At 36.9% G+C, this 24,548-nt stretch overlaps 1 protein-coding gene across 3 annotated transcripts in view; it reads right to left on the minus strand.

Moving 5' to 3' along the window:
- LOC124170497 (mediator of RNA polymerase II transcription subunit 25-like) overlaps window positions 1-24,548 on the minus strand; it is a 116,863-nt gene that overhangs the window by 39,152 nt on the left and 53,163 nt on the right. For all 3 annotated transcript variants that reach the window (XM_046549255.1, XM_046549257.1, XM_046549256.1), the window contains exons 6-9: window positions 4,448-5,238; window positions 3,160-3,475; window positions 1,676-1,838; window positions 1,382-1,573 (exon numbers count right to left, since the gene is read on the minus strand). In XM_046549255.1, coding sequence (XP_046405211.1) covers window positions 1,382-1,573; window positions 1,676-1,838; window positions 3,160-3,475; window positions 4,448-5,238 — 1,462 coding nt within the window. The remainder of the gene's footprint in view (window positions 1-1,381; window positions 1,574-1,675; window positions 1,839-3,159; window positions 3,476-4,447; window positions 5,239-24,548) is intronic.

A 24,548-nucleotide genomic window follows, 5' to 3' on the forward strand; every position in this document is an offset into this window, starting at 1 on the left:
AAAATTTGCCTTACATCATTAACACTCTTCATTCTAGAGCGTGGCCTCACAGCTGCCCGACTAAAGTTCTAACTCATCCATTAAATGGTGCAGGGATAATCCAGCTACAGCCAAAGTCTTCATACCATCAGCCGCAGCTACAACAATCATGGGCATGGCCCTCTTACATTACCCAGCAGAGGCTCTAAGTTAACAAGTCAAGGTCAATGGCCACCCCAATACCTTGACATGCAAAGTAATGGCTTTAAGGGCAGCCCTCTTTTATAACAAGAGATTGCCACCCCAAATACTAGAGAGATACACCAAAGATGCCTTTTCTTAGATAATCATGATCTGAGGGCTGATGGGTGAATCTTCCCATAACTTGTATGCCAAGGCGAGATTTCATCCATGTTAACAAACAAGGTTTTGAGCTATCTTTTGTTTGTATTAAGACTAAATGTAAGAGGTGCATGTGACTAGAATTTTTCGATGCCTAACTTACAGCATTTTTTTGCAGTAGATCACAACAATAAAAGATAATGTTAAGTGATTTAATGTGAATATGTAAAAATTGATCCAGATATCAAAAAAATTCAAATGGTAGGCCTTTAAGGTTCCTCCTCCAATGTGATCAACGGATTATTTCCTTTGTCACAGGAAAAAAATTTCATGGCTCTATTTCCAATACCATCAGTCCATCGACTGATGGTATTGGAAATGTAGCTCATCTAAAAGTATACAAGATAATTCTCTACCTCTTAAGTTCACCCACACTTTTCAGCCTTCACTTCAGGAGGCATGAAGGTTGAGGGATTAAAATTTTGAGATTAAAGCATAAGTGGTAGGTTTTTCTTTAAGGCTGAAATTAAAGTTTAATCACATAATGACAATCCCAAAAAGTTTGTAACAAATATCCTTCTTAGTGCATCTATGCATAACAGTTGGGATATTTTCTGAACAATTCATAGCTTGGGATGCGCATTGATGATTGAATGAAAAGTCAGACAGTGAAAGAGGACGACTTGATTAATATGTAGAGTGACAACACTAAACTACTCAATGATAATCATACAGTAATTGCAATAAGCAAGAAAACATTTAATGCTATCAAAATGAACTAACATAACCACACTTTCACATTATAAAGTAGTAGCTACATAGGGAATCAATCTGAACTTCAATATGTGCTACTAAAATTTGGGATATCCAAAATATCTCAAATATTGCAAAAAATTTCTTCGAAAATTGCACTGTAAATACAGCAAGAGGACAACTAAAAAGATTATTTTATGAAAATATTTTCTCATGCCATGTCAATTCCAATCATGAGTCCACAAAATATAATTGGTATGGAAATGACCTATAACATGCATTGTATACCCACATACTTTCCACTTACCTGGCCTTGTCTGATCATTGCCTGAGTTGACTTCTGGTGCTGGATGACTTTGCGGAGGCGATCTACAAATGCTGCTTGGTCATTTGGTATAAAACCAAGATAAGCTCTCTTCTCAGATGTGTATAAAAGGATTAAAACCTTAATGTCACATGCAGCAGGACTAGGAACACTGGTAAAATGCACACACCCAGCCTAAAGGAAATAGATTTTGTCAATACCAAAAGCATTTCAAAGAAACATCCTCTCAAGAATTTCCAATATCCTCACCAAGAAATACATAAATGAGATACTCACAAACCCAGAACTCATAACTTTCGTCAAAGACTCCAGAGCTTCACAATTCTGAGGATGGAACAGGACTGATTTAGAGTTCTTCAGATAGGCGCCTCCAATGTTACCAATGAGCTGCTTGGGCATGAGTTGCATAATCAGCTTTTGTGGCCATGCATCAGCCTTCCTGAATTATAATAATTGATACACTCTTCAGATGATTCCATGTTTCATCAAACAGAGAAGTAAAACCTTGGTTTTACACAGACCAAGATAAGGCCGTTGCATTACGATGCTTGCCCTACTCATGAACAATTTTTTTAAAAGCTCTCATAGGAGTATTGCAACAGAATTTCAGCTGTGGAAAATTTTAAAGCAAAACACGACAGGCACATAGTATGAATCTTCCCAAGAGATTGGACAACAATCAGGGGAATCTCAGTGCTGTAAGATGATAACCATGGCCTAGATTTCACAAAATTACTCTGATGTTTTTTTTTTCCTTTCCGAGAACCCACAGGCCATAAATCACTTGCCTCAAATTGGATGAATTTGGATCTGAAGTACATTAAGGTGAAGGACATTATTCGTGGATATTGGGATCTGAGGCATCTGATCTGACTGTCCCTAGTAAGCATCATAAGGTTAAGACAACGAGTGAATACCTACTCATCTCTGAGAACCATACGTATTGTGTAAATTTAGCTGAAAAATGCCACGTAAATTTTAAGTGTTGAAAGAGGAATATTTGATAACTGTCGAAAGTCCAGGCATACGTCTCCAACACCGCGTGATACGATAAAAAAATGCCGAGAATTTTTTTTTCTATACCTATCTCCAATGCTCAAAATAGGGATGCGTCTCTTAAACGTGTGTGCCTCTTACACGTGCTTATACGATATTTTACGTCTACATTTGGTATAACTGTAGACCAAAATTATATGTTACCAGTAGACCAAAAATAGGCAAAATATGCCCAAATAATGTAGACCAAATGTAGACCTGATAGACATCTACATTTGGCTTAAGTTAGGCATAAGGCTAACTTTGTGCTCTCAAGGAAGACCGGCTGGTAACACAGGTGTATGAATTTGAGGGCTACTACCTAAATATATTTCCCTTATTATTGTTCATAACAGTTTTCAGATAATAACCTTGTAGAAAAATGAACCAATAAACGAATTATCAATCTGTTCACATACCACACAAAAAAAACTCAGCTCCGAAGAGTGTAAAACCAAGGCGTGATATGTCTTTATGCTTACATATTTAACAATATCATGACAATCATAAGAAGGCAAGCATAGGATGAGATTGCCACACCCATTTGCTTGGAGCATCCTGCCTTCTCCTCTCTCCTAGTTGATGCAAATACATATTTCCATAGATTCCTAATGATTAGCAAAGGTTTCAAATGCAAGTTTTCAGATTAGAGCGCATAGGGAAAAACAAACAAGCAAACAAAAAAAGTAAACTAAAAAGTATTAAAATCCCACTAGATTACTTACAGTTCAGGCTCACCATCCTTAGTATTAGCAGATACTTGACAGGGAACATGTCGAGTTAACTTTTGTGCAGCATCACTCGCATTCTTGGGCTTTTCAATCCACTCAAGAATGCCATGCCAAATGGTGGGCCTCTCCCGCACTGCGCTCACGGGCTGTGCCTGCACTGCACCAGTCTGCTGCACCCCTGCAGCACCTTGTGCTGTCCCACCCCCAGTCATGCCTCCCCCTCCCATTGCCATCCTCATTTGCTGCTGCTGTTGCTGTGGTTGATTGTGGCCCATCCCTACTTGCGGCTGCGGCACAACCATGGGTGCTCCTGACACACATCAAAGAAATTCAAATTCATTTGAAAGAATGGGAAAAGCACAGACATTTTGAGCATGTGTGATAACTGATGAAAGTTTCCCCTGGTCGGTAACTACAAAGTTATAGAATACTGGCTCCCATATGAGCCTGATTCTTTGACCCAGCTTTTCTGTATATAGTAAAAATCCATATCATCTGATCATTGATATGTATTTAATTTTGGAGTAATTTGCTGAACATGCCAAGTATTTATAGCTTAACACAGACCATTAAACACAAGATTCTAAATGAAGTCTGTAGCCCCCAAAATGACTGCCAAATAGTATGGAACATACATCACTGAGTAAAGTAAGGCTACCAACCATTTGAGAGTAACATTCAAAATTTGATATTTAATTGGTTAATGTAAAGAAAATAGGTCATATTACATAATTATAAAATTCCAAATCAATGATTTTAATCCTCCTAATGTTCACTTTCCAGTTTCCAAAAATTTTCCTAAAATACAATTCTCTAATCCAGAATGCTCACAGTACCACATTTTCTGAATTATCAGTCTACTACTGACTTTTCATATTTTCCCCTCTACATATAATCTTCACTTTCATGTGTTTGACCGATTCTTTTGCCCACTGTACTCGTAACCTATGTATCAAATAGATTATTATCATTATTTCTATTACTGCTATCAAAGGAATCAACCTGCTACAATTACATTTTAACGAGACATAAAACATAGTCCAATGATTGCTCCACATTAGTTTGATTTACCAAACCACCATAATTGAGAATGTGTACAAATCAGGGACCTCAGGAAGAGGGGTAATTAAAACTTCAGAGGATATGAACAATTATAAAATGGAATTGTAACATCCCGTCTTTTCAACTCAACTCAATGATTACATGAATTGTCACTTCCTGGAAATAAAACTCATTAGGACTTAGGAAAGAAGACAATTATGAATTATTTACCTGAACTTACCCTCTAACCTCTGGTTGGTAAACTGGTTTCCCATGCTGTTCCCCATTGCCGATACATTCCCACTTGATGATGGTTGGGTAAGCTGTGCAATAAGAGGACTTCCCTGTGTCGAAGCTGTTCGAATGTACTGCACCATTCCCCCAGGAGCATTTGCGCCACTAGCACCAGTGGTTGACCCCATTTGCTGAGGCAACATGTTATTGCCACCCAGGCTCATGCCACCCCCACTCAAATTTGATTGCTGTGGCTGCTGACTGTTCTGCTGGCCAGCAGCCGCCGCCGCCACTGCTGCTGCTGCAACAGCTGCTGCATTTGGAGCCATCTGCCACCGGGGACCTGTGGCGCGGCCATGCATCTCGGCTGTCGATCCAGGCAGCTGAGAAGATGCAACCACAAGCGGGCTGGGGAGACGATGGGGTGAGACCATAGCGTTTGAACCCTCTGCCAGCCTCACACCATAAGAGCCACCGCCAGGTGCCGCTTGAGCTGGAAAAGTGCCCACTGACCCGTGAGGCTGTGGTTGTTGTTGCTGCTGTGCTTGTTGGGATTGAGGCTGCTGAGGTTGTGTCTGCCTCCCAGATCCTTGGGAAAGGGGAGAATTCTGACCAGGAGAGCGGTATACTGGAGCTTGATTCATCATGGGATTGGCAGGTGCAGACACTGTGGGTGCTGGTGCAGAGGCTGGTGCTTGCGATGCTGCTGGGCTGCCTGTGCTAGGCAAGGGGCTGGCCAAAGATGGCACATTTGGGTGACCCATCCCTGGTGCTGGACTAATTGGCCGCTCTTTCAAGCTAAAAGAAAATTACAATGGAGTTCAACAACTTTTTCATAGGGAGCACACTCAACAGAAGATCCAAGGAGCCTGACATTCAATTCTTGAGGTGAACACTGGAGCAAATTCAAACTACATATTATTTAATTAAGTGAGGAGAATACACTCCTCTAAGCCATAGAATGGAGTGTAAATCAGGGAAAAACCATTAAAACACAACATCAACTACTTCACGATTCACATGAATGCTCAACTGAATATCTTCACTGCAAAATTGTCTTGACTGCGGAAGTCTCCTAAAAAGAATATAATCAAAATTAACATACAAAATTACTTCCAAACATGAAAAATGTATTGCCACCACAAGGTAATTTGTGACCTTATCTCCAAAAAGTAGACAAGATGAAAAATCTAGACCTGCTACCTCAGTAATGGTAGTTACAGTGCAACCTCGATATAACGACACCCCACGGTGCACTAATAAACACTCGCTATAGCGAATTGTCGCTTTACCGGAGGTGGAGCAAATAATAGCCAATATACCTGTTGCGAACAGATATACAGGAACAGGAGTGGTGCGGCGACAGATAAACATCTATCCGATTAACGTAAGCATAAATCCAGGCGAAAGGCGATGTTTTTTTGCATCACTAAATTTCCTTACTCAAATAACGACTAACTATTCAAACAATTTATAAGCGCCGCACTGAATAAAAATCATGCAAAGCATTGTCTCGTCAATCATTATATTTATCGAACGACAGTTTACCACATAAATTTGAGACTGAGCACTCCATTAACTTCATTTCTAACAGATCGCTAGCAATTACAGAGGTTAAGGAGTCTTGATGAAAGTCTTCCGGCGGTGAAACCCTCGCTATGGCGAGAGCCAACACCGAAAGGGTCTCGTAAAAACGAATTTTTTTAACACGTTTATTATAGGGTCAATTGACGGTGCATCGGCTATCTCTCGTAATAGCGGGGGTGTCGCTATAGCCCATACTCGCTTTAACGAGGTTCCACTGTACATAAGTATGAATAATTCCTCTTAATTCATTACTTCAATTAAATACCCAATGACATCTCACTTACATGAAATAGCATCTGCCACTAAATATATATAACAATAAACTAAGTACAAAATGCATAAACCAATAAACATGAAAAGGACACTTCAGAAAGACCTATACACCAATATTAAATGGAATAGCTAGAACAAAGAGCAACAATACATAAATGATCAATGTTCACCAATGATTAAGCAGGTATTCCTTCACAGTTAGAAGAGGCCAAGTATACCTCCACCTCAGTTGGACAAAAGAGAGAGGAAGATCATTTAACTTGATGAAATGATCACTGCTGAGGTTAGATGCATTAAGATCACCTATTTCCAAAGAAGTGAAAATTGTATGGCATTCCATTGTTGGCCGGAGTACAAATGATGAATTTCATTAAAAATTTCCAGATTATCTAACGTCATGTAAATGCTTCACTCTACCACAACATACATGCACAAATTCCAGCTTTCCTTTCATATTTATCCAATGTAAGGCATTTCAGAAATGAGGATTTCAAGCTCTAAATGAATGTATGAAATAATTAGACCACTACAGAGATAAGGGGCTGGAACAAGGCTGAAAAATATAACAGAAACTATTTTTTTATGGATTTCAAGAATGCATACAATGGTGAAATTAGGTCGAAACCACGGAGAACCCTTAGAAAGAATAATATTCTAGAGATGATTGTAATAAAAAAAATGTGTGCTGAAGATTCAAAGAACAAGGTTAGAATAGAGTGGAAATACATATACACCTTTAGCATCAAAACAGAGGTAAGGCAAGGAAACGGGCTGTACTCTTGTTATTTTTCAATGTGGCCCTTGAAGAAGCATTGAAGGCAATATAATCTATGCTATGAGAGCAAACATAAAGGTAATATTAACATTTTATATTTGGCAGATGACGTTGTTGCAATGGCAGATAGTAATAATGACCTTGAAATGCTACCTGGAGTAATGACCTTGAAATGCACCTGGAATAATGACCTTGAAATGCTACCAAAAGCCTTCTTAGAGGAAGCAGTAGGTGGCAATGTCAACACTGGATGTAAGAGGTCACAATTTTTCAGTTGCAGAAGTGTTAAAAGTACAACGGAGTTTCTAAAACTTTTCAAAATGGAATGGACCAAGAAATGCAAGCAAGACTAAAGGTAGCCAATATGTGCTATTGGAATGTGCCACATAATTAGAGAGCAGGTTTCTATCACGAATTACAAAAATTAGGATACGCACAGGTATCATTCAACCTGTTCTCTTGCATGGGTCAGAAGAGAAGACAAAAACAAAACACAAACAGAAAAAGTTGACTATGTTCTAAAACAAAATATTAAGAAGAATTTCTGGACCAAGGTTTGGAACAAGGATGTAGAGAGTTAAAAAGAACATAGAACTTATACAGAAGGTGTAATAATGTGTTTGTGGTAAGAAGCAAACTTAGCTATTTCACCTGGATTATTTCACAACACCTAGGTGTTGATTTGAAGGTCTAATAATGCGTCTGTGGAAAGAAGCAAACAGAAGGCTTGGCTAGGTTAGATATATAGAAGAGGAAAAAATATTAAAAAGAGGGTGCAGAGGACATCAGGAAGGAAAATGCTTGCTAGGGTAACCAAGAATCAGATGGGTTATAAAGAACCAAATGATGTGCGAAAAGTGGGAGGTGACATTGAGATGGTGGAAATCTGGAGAGCTTGGAGGCAACTGATTGTCGTGGCCAAAAATTAGCTAGGATTTGATCAGCCACAGAAGTAAGTAACTTAGTAATTTCACCTCGATTATTTCACAACACCTAGGTGATGATTTGAACATCATTGTTGAGTACAAAAAATTAGGTATCTAATTGTTTACATTAGTGTGTGAATGGTAAAGGTGTTTGAATATGATGATGACAAACAATGCAAGAAACAATGTCGTGTTCAATATTTTTTTTATTTCAACAATACATACAGCATTTAATTCATGATGAAGGAGCATAAAGTAAAAAAAATGATGGTAATAGAGGATTTGAATTTGACAGTAATTAGGCAGATTGTATTTTGTAACTTGGAAAAGTATTTTGAAATTACAATTGTATTTTACATTTAAATATTTGTACAATTTTTGGAGTAATTTGTACGTAGCATTTGAAATAAAAATTTTAGGAGTAATTTATACTTTGTATTTAAAATAAAATTGAATTTATTTTGCCCACCTCCGATGAAAGGGAATAAGCTACTCCATCATGAGCATGACAATTCTCCATGGTTAGGATATGTTTGGCAGGATTAGGGATGTAAGAATCTAGGGCTGTCAGTTAGCCAAAGCGAGCTTCCACAAAAAAGTATGAAAGATGTAAAACATATTTTTGGGGCACACTGAATCTAAAATAAGATCATAAAGCACACATCCTCGATCATTTCTGGTTGCCATTATGTATGTGTGATTATAGTTTAAAATAGAGGGTAAAACAAAGATACATTGAGATTTGATTACCAGTAAGTGTGGAAGTCCTTCTGAAAAAACTAAATAAATATGGGATTTCGGGCATAGCTAATAAATGATTCATTCGTATCTACAGGAAAGATTTCAGCTGAATGAAATTTCTCATTTTGATTCGTCGACAAACCTAAAGCTAAATTTTCAGTCTGCTAAAAGAGCAATGAAATCTGGCGTCCCCCAGGGCTCGATATGCGGGCCCCTACTTTTTTTGTTGCATGTAAACGACTTACCAAGTTGTGTCCCAGAAGCTGAAACTGTTTTATTTGCAGACGACCCTAGTATATTAATTCAAGAGACTACTCCTGAGTCATTACAATACAAAATAAATTCTACTATGAAATCTTTTCAAAATTGGTTACATGATTATCTGTTGGCCATAAATGTCCAAAAATCTGTGTGCCTAAATTTTAGCAAAGAACAGTGTACATCAGTACAACTTAACGATGTTGACCTCTTATTTGCAGACAGTGTAAAATTCCTTGGTGTTGTATTCGAGCCATCCTTAAAATGGTCCTCACACATCAATTCAATAATACCCAAGCTAAGTAAATCTCTGTATCAGCTTAGATATCTTCGCCTTAGCTTAAGCTTTAATATTCTGAAGATGCTATATTTTTCTAACTTCCAATCCATACTGGAATATGGCCTCATTTTATGGGGCAGTTCGTGCCACAGTGCAAAAATTTTTTAATTGCAAAAGCAGGCCATAAGGACTCTCTTCAACCTATCTTATAGAGAGTCCTGTAGACCTTATTTTAGTAGGGCCAGTATAATGCCCCAACCCTCCTTGTATATTTTTGAACTCATTCTGTTTGTTAAAAATAACATGAACTTATATGAGTTAAACTGCAACATTCACCAGCATCATACCAGGTCAAACCTAGATATCCACATCAAAACTAGATCTACCACACTAAATACTGAGGGTCCATACCACAAAGGAGCCAAACTCCACAATTCACTCCCTCAAAATATTAAGAAAATCAGCAATTTGTATAAATTCAAAATTGAGCTCAAAAATTTTTTAATAAAAAAACCTTTGTATTCTATTGATGAATTTTATGCTCTAAGTAAGGAAAAACTTAAATGAGAAAGGGTAACTATATTATTTATGTGTATTATGCCTTTACCACTGATTTAAATATTGTCCTGATATATCTTTAATTGTCATTTGTGTACATACGGTGTTCTATTGCCATCATTTGTTTGTGTTTTTATGCTTTATGTAATGTATTCCACTTGACGAAACTATGCAATTGTATTGCCATGAGTGAATGAATTATTATTATTTCTTTTGTTCCTGGCTATCGTGTCATCTGCACACCACCATTGAGTTCAGCATGTATGCATTTGTACAATCTTTTTCTCTCACCTTTTGTTTGTATTTATACTTGAATTTGAGTCTAAGATGACTGTGTGTAAATGAAAAATGTATTCCTACACCTGAATTGTTCATTGCTTCTTGGGCTCTGCTTAACTGGAAATGTCAGTACTCTAATTTTCAAGCTATCTGTGAGTCCTTCCGTTCTACTCTTTGTCTCATGTGTTCCCTAAATTGGTAGGTGGAACTATAACTCAGAGCCATGTAGTGGCTGATTCTACGGGCTGCATCTGAGGGGTGCTTCTTCCACTAACCCCACCAAAACAATGGTAATTTAAGAAGTTTTGATAACTCACCAGTCAAAGCCCAGAAAGAAGAAGGTTCATAGTCATAGTGAAAGTCCAGGTCATGGTGGAATTTTTCATTCAGTTGTTGTCATCATGTTATACCTACGCTACTTCTATGATGTGGAGATGTGATGGTGTGGTGTCCAAAAATTTGTGCTCACACATCGCCAAATTGGCCAGAGGACATATTGAGGAAATAATGCACGCACTAAATGGGTGCATAGAAAGGCATTAACTTTCTTTGAACTATGTATCATCACCAAAAAATTCCAAAACTACCATGCATCATCTTCATTGACAAGGCATACTTTTTCAACTATGTACATAATTCTGTTGGTAACTGGGCATCATATAAGACTGATTTTTTTCTGATGAATAAAGGGCCTATTTTTCAGGTTTCTGTTCGCAGGTTCCACTTGAAAAGTTGTTACTTTTTAAGTGGAACCTGCTAAGGATCTTCCATTCATGATAAAATATGACAGAATAGTTCCACGGCATCACACCTGAAACAACCAGTTAAATTTCTCTGCATCAGTTAAGTGTTCTTGATGAGAGTGGTAGCCCAAGAAAATGACAGCCAGTCATGCACTGCAAGTACATAATTTCAGATGTCTCCCAAAAGAGGGCTACCTCTGTTAATGAGATAGTGTCAATGTAGAAGTGGTAAGGTCGCTCTTGTATTTTAAATGAATGGTAGGAAATTTTAAAATGGCATCTTCAACTGTGGAATTTAAGAACTAAAAGAGTTATATATTGCAAAAAATAAATGTTATCATTTACAAGCACCGATGCTCTAGGGGTAGGTTAATCTACTAGTGTGGTATTTGAATCTTCTATGATCAGTTAAGCAAATTCATCCTGAAGCCACTGTTGGAAAGACATTGTGGAAGAAAAGAGCTTCCTAGTAGAGGGACATTTTTGAGAGAGAAGGAGTCAGTCTCCCTCACCTTCCACAGCATATGTCAATAACTTCCATGCCCGAGTCCAAACACCCCATCAATTGTCCATCACTACTGACTGAAGGAAATAATGGAAATGTACCAGTACATATGCTCACCAAGAGGCATTTCGAACTTTAACTCAATCACAAGCTTATTCTAGCAATGCATTGTGGTTGCAATAAATGTTGGTAATGATGCGGACAAACCAAGGCCGTCTAAGCAACATTATAGACCACCAAGTCCCTCCCCTTTGTTCTCTCCCATACCACTCAATTTTGAGTGAGCACAAACAAAAAACGGGCATATGAGAATGAACATTTCCACTACCGAACAGTTCTTCTGGGTGTTCTTTTTCACCTGAAAGTTCATTTCTTCTCAGCATTCATTTTTTCTTGGTGTTCATTTTCATATGAGGGCTCGTGTTAATGTTGCCATTTGTGTAAGTTTGAAAAAATTTGGCTCTGCTTTTCAACGAATTACTTTTCAAGTCTGCTGGTGCATTACTGAAGTGTGATTTGACAACAGAGGGAAAGAACTTCTAATTCGGCCAGCAAAAGTTGAGGGAAGCATACACTCAAAATTTTTGGATTAAAGAAGAAATAACTACATCAACCACATCAAACATTTTATTTGATGTAATTTCACGTAATTTCACGACTTTTTATGATATGGTATTGTGACCACTTCACTTAATTCCACATATATTAAACTCAAAACTTAAACTCTTTTTCATGTTTTATACTTCACTGTGTTACAAGTTATGTGAATTCACATTAAGACTGAGCAAATACTTGTAACGCTTTAGTATGAAGTATAAAAGAATAATAAATTATGAGCCGGCAGGAAAAGAGAACTAATAATAAATTGTAGCTGAAATAAATAAGTTTTGATAAAAACTAGGATAAAAAATTTCAATTTCCTAAGCATCAAATATATGTACACCAAGGAAGAAGTTTGCCATGAAAAAATATTTGATTCAGCTGGGATTCAAACCTGGATTTTCCGATTGCCGGTCAGGCGTGCTAGCCAGTAACACCACCAAGACATCTTCTTAGACTGAACTTCGGTATGGGTTTTACCGAACAAGGTGTAGACATCACAGGTCCACACTGTGGCACACATGCGATTGTGGTCATGCTTACTAAACCACCGTCGGGGTAAGAAACCCTATCTTGTCACCATTTGACAATGACAAATTTCAAAGCACTGCTTACACAGATCAATGGGAAGCAAAGGACTGATTTGATTTACGTAGAGGTAATTTGCCAATGGTACCAAAATTTTACGTGGATGACTATGAAATGAAAAGAAAACTAGGCCCAAATGAAATAAAATCTTCAGAAGTACAAGCTCCAGGAAAATTAGCCAGTGATACAATAAACCATTCACCAGACGATAAAACTTTCAGAGTGACTAAAAATATGATATTGAACTAGAAAAGGATCATGAAGTGTTACCTCTAAAAGAAAAAACGTAAGCAAGGCTTTTTGAGGTAAAATGCAATTGAAATGGTACCTACAGATTCCTCATAGACAGAATGCCTGAATATGGCACAATGCCTTCCTTATATGGCCTGATGTGTAGTTAGAAGTAGAATAACAAGGACCCAAATGAATTGAGATGAGAATAGGCTACAGGCAACCATGATTAGGGTGAGTTGGCATAAAAGGAATATGTAGTGGATGAGAAAAACAAATGACCAAGCACAGATAATTGCTTGCAAGGAAAAAATACAAGAAACTGGTATACCTAATTACTGAAGCAGCAGAATTTCATACGTTGAATTCTGGCATTCTTCTGAGCACAATATACATTGCTGGAATGGCTGATTTGAGGATATGTATTAATTTTCTCTTGCGAAAGGGAATGCGTTGAAACAGTATAATGTTTCGGTTCCGATAAATAGCCTTAAACTTAGACTCCTGCTAATTTATTTGGCATAAACTGAATTAATAAGTAGATTCCTGGGGTTAACTTCTTCAATGAGGATTGCACTATCGCTTGAGAATATAAAATGCTCCTCAATCAGAAAAAAAAGTTCATAGGCAATGCACTGTTGCCTCAGAGTCACACTTAAATTTAATAGTAAATGTTTGACTACAGCTAAGAAGCAATCTCTACACATAATGATTGAAATTATGAGCAATCTCCAGGTAATATCTTTATGCAGGGGTGTTAATTGGTAAATGCCAATGAATGGACACTGACTGTACATGTAGAAATAAGAAAACCCATAGGCTACTCTACTCTGATGTGCAAAATATTTATACCTCCAAAGTTATATAGGGAAGTTTGATCTGAGGTTTCCCGGCATTCCGCAGCATACGCAGCCGTTCCCTATGTAGCAGGAACTACGGGGAGAATCACCAGAATTCTGACCCAACATAATGTGAAGACCAGGTTCACTTGCTGCAAGAATACAAGCTACCTTCTGCCTAAGCTGAAGGACAAGATCTCGCTCTTACTATATGAGGGAGTGCATCAACTGCAATCCTCCTGTGGTAAATGTTACATAGGACAGACTGGACGATCTATCAAAACCAGGATAAGGGAACATGAACGTGCCATGGAGAAGAAGCAGTTCCACCTTTCTGCCATCTTGGAGCACGAGTGGTTGGAACCTGGCCACACTGTGGATTTCCATAAGCCTAAAGTCCTGTGTAATAAATGCCGTTTCTATACTAGGCTAATCCCAGAAGCTATAGAGATAACTAAGCATCCTGAGAACTGCAACAGAGAAGACAGCCACACATTAGCCAACACATGGAAAAGGGTCTTGAAAAATAATGACCAATCAGAGCCCACCTGAGATACAACCAATCAGAACTAACCTCTGTTCCCCAAAGTACCTATATAAGACGGCCAAATTTATGCATCACTACTTCTGACCTGAAGACGCCAGCAGGATGGCTGGAGACACTCGTCATCTATGGACAACTCAACGTGGAGGAACACCCGGAAACCGAGACTCATATATACAGGGAAGTGATTTACCATTACAGTGATATTGAAGGAGATTTGTTTTTTTTTCTAAGTTGGGTGCAGAACATCATCTAGAAAGTGATAAGCGCCTAAGGGCTTGACATGTTGACTCAGAAAAAGGAATGTATGTCACCAGATAACCCTGGTAAAAGGTGAAAACAACTTGGTAAGAGACAATTTGCATCCTATTCCTAACAATGCTATTCCTTGACATTATCATACTACTGGCTTCATTAACCTCTCATACTTGGTACGAAGCGATTACACATTCCTGCCATTCAGGTTTCCTATTCTACAATGTATTTTAGTGATGAATATTAGAATATGAAATGACAGAATTACAATCATCAACCATTACTTATATGCACTCTTAACCCTTAACCTGCTCCCATCATCGCTTTAGGAGACTGCTCCCATCTTCATTAGACGATTTGAACTATTCTTCTACTCTCCGAGTCCATGTGTGCTTAAAAGTTCTTCCTTTGACAAGTAGATGTCATGCAGACATCTTTTACCCCTCTTTATATTTTTATTGCCCTTCAGTAGCCGGCAGGAACCCTCAGTAGCCCTTGAAAAATGTTGAGAGAAAGTTGTGCAGGTTCGTCGCGCTAACCCTGCCCCGGGAAGAGACCATTTTTGTCACCAGATTCTAGCACCCGAATTAAGTGGTGATTTTGTTGTTCGCTATGAAAACAAAGTGTTGGAATATTTTGAGGCTTTCTTGGACAGAAGTATCGTGGAACACATTGTAAGTAAAACTAATTTTTACGCCAATAATTGTGTCAAGTCATGGACAATGTCACAATTTTCCAGAATGCGCCCGTTGGCATGATTGTAGTGAGAATAATTTGTATATGTTTTTGGGCTTGAGAATGTTGATGCCGCATATAAGGAAGCATTCAATTGATGAGTACTGGTCTAAGGATCCAATGATAGAAACGGCCATTTTCGGGAAGTAATACTAGGGATAGATTTTTGGCTATTCTTTGAAGTTTGCATTTTTGTAACAATGATGCAACAAATGTAAAAGATTCCTTACACAAAATTGATTCAATTTTTTGTATGCTAAAGGAAAAATTTGGTGGCTTCTTCATTCCCTTTCAGAAGCTCGTAATAGATGAATCGCTCATGCTTTTCAAAGGTAGGCTGTCATTCAAACAGTATATTCCTTCAAAGTGGCACAGATTTGGAATTAAGTTCTTTGTTTTGTGTGATTGTGAGACGGGAATCATTTTAGACATGCATATCTGGTGCTGTGGTGATGAAAATGATAGAGAAATATTTACGTGATGGGCACAATTTGTACACTAATAATGGGTACACTAGTCCATGATTATGTAAATATTTACTTGATAATGGCACTGGATCCTGTGGGAGTCAGAATAAATAGAAAAGGTATTCCAACATTCCCAAGAAAGTGCAAGCCAGGAGACTACCATGTAAAAAGTTCGGAACAATTGTTAGCTCTCAAATGGCATGATACGCACGATGTGACTATGCCAACAACGGTTCACCGAGGGAAACTGGTTGCAAGCGACAAGAGAGATTGGAGGAATAATAAATTAAAAAAAAAACCTGATGCAGTTCTAGACTATACAAAAAACATGAGATTGGTAGACAAGTCGGACATGCATATCAGTTCTGTGGAATGCATGAGGAAATCAGTCAAATGGTATAAGAAAATGTTTTTTCATTTGATAGATGCGACGCTTCTGAATGCATACTGATTCCATTCTGTGAAAACTGGAAGCAGCATATCACTGAAGGAATTCGGTCAAACTGTAGTGCGCCAATTATTCACAAAATACTGCATTGTCTCAACCCCATCCTGGCTGTTCGACCCCCACTAACCTAGCATCAGATCGGCTCTTGGGAAAGGACGTCATTTTACGACACTACCTGAAGTTCATGCCACCCACGGAGAAGAGAGCCAAGCCACAGAGACAGTGTCACGTCTGTATGAATACGCAGCATAGGGAGAAGTGCAGGAAGCTAGTTACCACATGGTGTCAAGAGTGTGGAGTGGGATTGAGTACTGAGCAGTGTTTTCGTGATTTTCACAGTAAGAAAACATTTTAAGAACACAGTAATGATGAACAATAAGTGGATTTTTTTGTTGTACTGGACATAATTCCAAATGAAAAGCTGTTTGAAAATATATTTTGAAAAAAATTTTTTTGCATAATTGTAATAAAAGTCCTAAAATTCATCATTTAAAGTAAAATCAGCAGAAAATTAGTCAATTAAATATTTTATAACATTTTTTCCATAATTTAAAAGTTATAATTAATAAAATTATGCAAAAATAAAAAAATTATATTTTTTTTGCGCCTGTGGGGAGCTCTATTTCAGCTTATTTGCGCAGTTAAAGGGTTAAGCCACAAGCAATCTTCAGCCAAACTTAAAGCAATTAAATAATTCTGTAACTTAAAAGCAACTGGTGGTCTGTTATCTAAGAATAGCTTAAAAGTTAAATAGACTTCAAATGCTACTTTAAATGTATACAGAAGTAGTTAAGTCCCTGCAAACAACTAATTAGGGTCCTCCTGTCTACAGGAGGAAAAAGTAAAAAAAAAAACTGGACTTCAACACCAAAAGAAGTACATAATGGGTTCAAGATGACACATACCTTCCCCTCTATGTAAAACAACAATTTTAAGATCTGCCATAAATAATTGCAGAATTCTCTTTGCATAGATAAAAGGGATCATCTTTAAGAAAGTTCATAAGAAATGAACACAAAATACCTATGTGACACACTAGTTGGACCAGAATCGGTCAGCTACTAAGGAGGACCAAGACCCACCATTTTGACGGTAATTACTTTATTTTTTTGCAATTACACCCAGCCTACCAATATAAATTCTACCCAATACACATGTTACGCCTTCATGTGATCCTTTCTCTACGCTCCTGCCCACAGACTCTGCACCCATGTCAACTCACCTTCACCCCTAGAGGAATCATGTACTCTGGCATATCTGCTAACTGACCATGCACTCTCCCCTTATATCGACATATAAAATGTAAAGCATGACCATGGTAAGGCTCCACAGGGGTAATTTGAGCAGTAGTGTAAGGAAAATGATAGTGTGGTAGCAAGGTGCTAATGCAACAGACAAATGTGAAACGCTCAAACAAACTTCCCAGACCTGTTCCTATATATTGATATTCAAAAAAGCTAGGAGTGGAAAGGTGAAATTGGATTTCTTCTAAGTTAGAATTCAATTGGTGATAGGCACATCAGATACACACTAGCTTTCAGTGTATACTGAGAAAACAATATATTGAAATAGTTTTGCCAGTCTTTATATGCATAAAAACAACGTTTTTCCAGAGTTTTTCAAGATGACCTAAAGTCCCTGAGTATTCCAAGTTAGCTGACACCCCGCCAAATATTTACTTGGAATGCTTTGACCCTATTTTCATTTGAAAAACTAGAATGCACATAAATCCTAAACGAGGAAAGACTTTTCCAACCTTTTCGGCAGTTATTTGTTCCTTGACCTCCAATGCGGCAAGGGCATAGTTCACTTTCTATATGAGAATGCAAACAAGATGCCATAACGTAATATCATTGGACATGATTGAAGACTAGTTTGTCTTCTGAGTTTTAAATACAGTACACATCACTTATTTCATTGCTCATGTCATTATTATTGTACACAGGATTCTTCACTCCCACAGTTCCATTGATTCCCATCAGTCGCAGTGAACAGTCACTAGGATACACGTCAATATACATATAAGCCCCCAAGAGATACACTATGGCGAATGCAATTGTTTGTAACTAAAAATTAAGCTCAATTATGTAACACTAATTAAAAAAAAAATGCATTTCAACATTTTCAAGTGAAATCTATCCCCTTCAGAACAATAAATAAATTAGCGATACTGTGTCCCAGTAGTTACGGTGCTGGATTTCCATGCCATGGTTCCAAGATCCATTCTCTTCTATGATATTTTTTTCCATAATTTCCTTTCATTTTTTCTAATACTGCTAAGTCTGCTATTCACAATTATTTTCATGATTTTCAATAAAAATTTTATTTCTGCGTGAAGAAATTTTATTGTGCACATGCCGATGTTTTCACGTTTTTTCACACAGAAGCTTCCTTTGAAATATTTTATTCCCATGTCACAAAACGATGCACGTTTACAATGCATATGTACTTGATTTCCTTATATGTTGCAATATGATGTTGAGGACTCATTCCTACAATTCAAACCTAGTTTTCGCATTGGATTGCGTAATTTGTTGAAATACTCAGCTGAGTAGGAAAAAAACTGGAAAGTTATATTCTTTACCCATAAAAATTGATAATTCTCCTGATGGAAAAAGTAAAAGCAAAATTTACCAACAAGATGCATGTCAAGAGCCTCTTCTTACTAATGGTTCAAAATTAGATGAATAACCAATCACTGAAATGATGGTTGACTGTCCTCAACTCTGGAGGAAGAGACCTTTCCCTCCCTCGCTGGCCCCCTCCGGATTTCAATGGTTATTTCCCTACGATTTGAAACCTATACTTGAATTGTAATAGTCCACAATACCGTATTGCAACATAAAAGGAAGCCAAGTACATTTTCATCTTAAAAATATGTCCTGTTGCAACACAGAAATAAAATAATTCCATGCAGAGAAATAAAATTTTCACTCAATATCATGAAAATAACTGTGGAAATTAGGCTTCTGTAAAAGTAAAAGTAGAAAGAAATTACTTGCTAAATTAAAAAAGTACCACAGATGATACTCGTTCTTAGAATCTAGGCATGGCAGTAGAACACTGTAGCCACTGAAACATGTTAACAGACATTTACATGGAGTTCTGAAGGGAATTCAAAGCCAAATGCATTGATACCTTCCAATCCTTGTGCCACTAGTGGCAAAAGTTGGAGTACAATTTAATGTTTAGGGAATGAGTTCATAACAGGGCTACTTCTGCTACCTAGTGTAGCCTCTTACAGTTATACAAAACTCTATGGCTAAGGTATTGGGTTTGAAATCAAATTGGTGTCTGACACCACTTTGAATTCAGCAATAAACAGTGAGTCCAATGATATTATTACAAGTAATAATTATTCCAGAGTGGAAAAGGATTCAGAGTTCTCACCCAAATCTTCCTCACACAGTCCTTTCCCCAACAATATTTTGTGAAACCCTTGTGAATATATTCATGTAGGGGTGGAATATTGTGAATGGGCCACCATAAGGTACTCGATATGGTTCTCAAAGATGGGTTCACCATCTGAGCTGACAAGAGCGGCCGTGCACGAGGGTAGTAATATTTTTTCCAGGTCTGTAGTTCAGGAGCAATACAAAAAGGAAGGATTCTGACAGACCAATAACTTCCGAGCATAGCTAAGGTTCTCTTATAACAACAAAAGCTCTAATCATATATATTTTACAGAAGAATCGTAATTGGTGCAGGCTTGAATAAAAATTATTAATAGAATTAATAATCTACACAGCTTCTGTATTTCTGAGGAGCAAGAATAGAAAGCTGGACCGCAAGATGATGAAATCATGAATTCTGATGGAAAACTGTTGTGTGTGGTGAAAACATTAGGTGAATGATAAATGAAAGAGAACTTGCAAGTTCAACTGAAAACTTTATTCACCACATGACATGTTTCTACGTTGTCATACCATTTTCATATGCAAGATCTCTTTCATTCATGATTTATTGGTCCCACCATATCTAACCTGAAACTACTAGTTTCATTCATATGGTGACTGATTTACTATAGAAATGTTATTTCATTGTACCCCAATTCTTAAGCTTGAACTGTGACCCACGCACAATAGCATTATCAAGCATCTGACTAACCAATAACTTGCGACCATGGTTTAGGTTCTCTTAAAACAAAATAAGCTCAGATCATATATTTTTTACGTAAGAATTGCACAAGGTGCAGACTTGAATAAAAATAATATGTACATAGAATTAATAATCTATACAGCTTCCTCACATATATTACATACTGGGAAAATTCTGAAACAAATAAAACTTATCAAAAGTAATTCTTTGGAATAATTTTTAATTCCAGAGTGTTTAATTACATTACAGTTTCTTGTTATAATATAAAAATATAACCAGTAAAAATACTTCTGAAAATCAAATAATTTGTTGAAAGTAGTATTATGGAATAATATCCATGATCACAATGAACATTTTTACCCAGCAAGGGTTACACATCACAAGTAGCATTAACTACATATTTGTGTAAAAATACACTTTATAAACATTCATGGGTCACATCAATGACATAAAAACAACCAGAATTATTCTCCACAATTGGTAAGCTCTGGATCATAACTTAGATGACAAGTTTTTCAGTGACCATTACATGAGAATATTATTTTACATCATTAAAATATGGAAAGTCCTATATGACTGCATATATTGACATTACCTTTGGAAAGACATGGCCTGACTTTTCATTAATACTGATCACAAAATGCTTATAGTAATAGCAGTGACTTCATAAATATTCAAACACAAAATATAAACAAACATTGACTCCCATTTACAATGCAAAGAGGGAACATATTTTAAGTACAACAACTTTGACATAATAAGGGTTTAAAATGGTATATTGGCCCACTCTAATGAATCCTTCCACTCACTAGAAATGTTTCAATGCCAACAATACCAAATACAAGTCATACTATTTTGTGAACAACTATATTTGTGGAGGTGGTGCTCTTCACTCTTAATGTGCATGTTGAGCAAATAAAAATAAGCCATACAATTAATATTGCACAAAATTTGGCAAGTAATATCACTGTTTACTCATTAAAAAAAAACAAGTTCCATGAGAAATTAAAGAAAAGCAAATTAACTCATCACTTCCTAAGGATAAATCTAAAATGCTAATGAAAATCTCAACCAGAACATATTTGGTTCTAAGGAACAATTTTTGAGGGAAAACCCACTCACATTTACATTAACAATGTAAAGAAGCATTTTACTATGATAAATAGAAAAATATTCATTAAACTGGAAAAATGATTAGCATCAGCAAATCACTTTAACTAACTCTGGCAACCTAAATATTCACATTTGTTCAATAACTAATTAGCTTGAAATCTTGCAATACGTTTAATGTTATAGCACCAAATGCAAGAATGCCTACGACTAAACTTTAAATAAGGAACTTAAGTATATTCCCAAAATTTGTACCAATAAATGTCAAATCAACATCCTCATAAATGCAATATCTCAATTAAAATAATCTTAAAACACCTAGCTAAAAATAACACAGAATAATTTTTATGATGTTTTCTGCAAATTTAACAAAAATTAAAAACTAAGACTAGTTTCCCTAGCTTAGCTATAAGATAAATCCAGTATGATCAAATGTATTAGCCCAAAAAGATAAAAAAAACAACAGGTTACGTGGTAATTTAAGAGAACAAATCCTGGTTCCTGAAAACATTCATCCTAAGTGATTTAAACTCAAGGGCTTCTTAATTTCTTCTTGGTTCTTAACTGTCATACACTTAAGAGGACTAGTAAATTACACATATTTTAACTCAGATTAAGACACAACGATAAGTGGATACCTTTCTCCATTGTAAAGGACCATTGACTAAACACCTAGAAACTTTAACCTTGAACTGATATTGTAATCAACAACTTCATGCCAAAAAATTGCAATTGCAAAACTGTCTCCATCATCAGCTTCGAGTGATGACATCATGTATTCTTATTAAGGGATGCTGTCAATCCCTTTTCTTAGATCCAAATGATTTGACCCACTTTTGGATTTTTGTCCACAAGAGAAGTGAAGGGGGATGGCAGTTTCTGGTCACTAGGATAGTCAAGTTCAGATTTAGGAAAATCTCCCACCACAGTCACTGCACAACTGGTCTCAAACACCTGAATGTCTCCGAATTAGTTGCTAGAGGAGCTATGCTCTGAGTCAGTGTTGATTGAGTCTATGAGTTCGCATGTTGCAGGGCTCAGAATCATACTTGCTGTTGGTGAGATACAATAACAATCTGAGTCTTCTAGATAGTAGGACGCATCCACCAATGCCTCAAGGCTGGGATAAATAAAGAGAAAAGCATTCATTATGTACAGGGCAGCACCATCTGAAGTGAGTACAAAACCATAACCTTCAAAAGGTAAGCAAAAGTCAATTTAGCAAGCAATCACAAAAAGTAGCTACATTCATCTCAAACTTCTGGGGAGGCATGGATGTAGCATGTATATAAAAAAGGCAAGGCAAGAACATTTAAACTTTAAGGCGGCCCAATATCAGATTTTTATTGTCACTAAGTGAATAAAAATCCAAAGCAAACATGAGAGTGATGGAATGAGTATGGGATTAAGAGGTAGACAAAGTTGCATAAAATGTATAGGCGATGCATTGCACTGTTATAGTGAATTTCACTTAATGATGATGTACACAAACGAGCAATGGCAAGAAACTTTCCGTGAGATAACACTAAATAAAACTCTATACTGACACAATATGCAGCATTCCATCCACAAGTCCAACAGTATGAACCTAAACAGATACCAGTGAACTAATTGGAGCCAGTTTTTGAAATTTGGCTCTTCTTGAGCCAAAAAAATTAATGCACTGCACTTTGAATAAAAAAAGTCACCTTTCTCAGGTAAGGAATTCTGCATCCAAGTACTTGACAAAACTTTTTCCAGAATGGAATTCTCAGTCCTACTCTGCAACATTCCCTTTATATACTTAGGGAGTTTCATTTTTTTTAAATCTCCTTTTGAACAACAATCAGTATCATATAGTATCAGAGAATTACATGTAATGCTGGGGATTTTGAGCAAACGAAAGAAGTTTTGCAAATAAAAATTCCATTTGTGAGATGATCTGCCATCTCAGACAGCCACAAATTTGTTTTTCTTGGAAGTAGTAATTTTGTAGCTGTTTTGGAATTGATTCTCAATCCCATTTCTAAATTCATGGTTCTTAACAGGTAATATTACTTTGTATTAGAAACTTCACCTTGAGAATGTTTATTTTAAGTGATGAGTTGTCAGGATATGGCAAGGAAGGTTTTGATACTTTATTTCCTGATGCCAGATTGAGCTTATTGTTTAAAAAAAAGTCACACTCTATGAGATGCACCCTCTATTTACAGGAAAATGTTCTTGTAGGCAATTAACCCAGTAACGCCTGAATTAAAAAGTTTCTGCGATTTTTGTGGTAATCATATATTTTAATACCAATGAAATTCTGAGTCATTCAGTGCAAATTTTATTCTTTTAGCACTAATAGTTACCGAGATACAGCCTGGTACCATATGGTACCGCTAGGCGTTTAAGGGGTCAAAAAAATCGAAATTTGAAAAAAATTTCGGAAATTCCATTTTCAAGCCAAAAACGTTAAATATTTATTATTTACCGCAAAATACATTCATTTTCATCCAAAATTACGTTAAATTATCGATAATATTCAATAATTATTAAATATTATTGATTATAAAATAGAAGTTATTAATAATTGACGTAGAAATCAAGAATAAAATGATTTTAGCGTTTCACTCAGTCATTGGCGAACATGGAAATGAACAAAGCAGTCACTGCATTGCATTTCAAGCGTTCTGTTCTTATTCTACTGGTTCAGTTTTCAGTAGCACACCGTCCCCGCTTGAGCTTGGATTTTATTAGGTGGCTGTACCCGTCTAACCTATTTCATCGGGGGCACTGGAAAGAAGATAGGCCGCTGTCAGTTGAATGCGTTCTTTGAAACATGAATCAATTACAAATCTATTTCTTTAGCCAGTTACCCCATTCCAGTCGCACTGCACGTCCAGTGCACGTCTTTGATATTTTAGGGGATCCTTGTATCCAGCTGTGATTATACTAGTGCCCATTGGAACTCAAGCTGAGTTGTACTTTTTCAGGATTTCCGCATCAGCATCCATGCGTTGTGTGTCATTGCATCTAGAATCCGAGTAAAAATGGGCCACGACCATTTTGTCCCCCTCTGTTATTTTGTTGCCCTTACACTATCTTTCCCAATTCCTTTTTCGTAGGCTTCCACTTTCCTTAGTTTCACGAAGTAGCTATCTGAGCTATTGATGCACCACACTTTCTAGCCAAACCTAATTGGCCTCCCCCCCATGAATTGCTAACAGCCATGTTTTCCAAAAGAGAACATTATCGATTCATTGAAACTCAAGGACTGCTTTTCTCTGAAATATTCGCCGAATCT

The sequence above is a fragment of the Ischnura elegans genome, chromosome X (assembly GCF_921293095.1).
Source record: "Ischnura elegans chromosome X, ioIscEleg1.1, whole genome shotgun sequence".
NCBI lineage: Eukaryota > Metazoa > Arthropoda > Insecta > Odonata > Coenagrionidae > Ischnura > Ischnura elegans.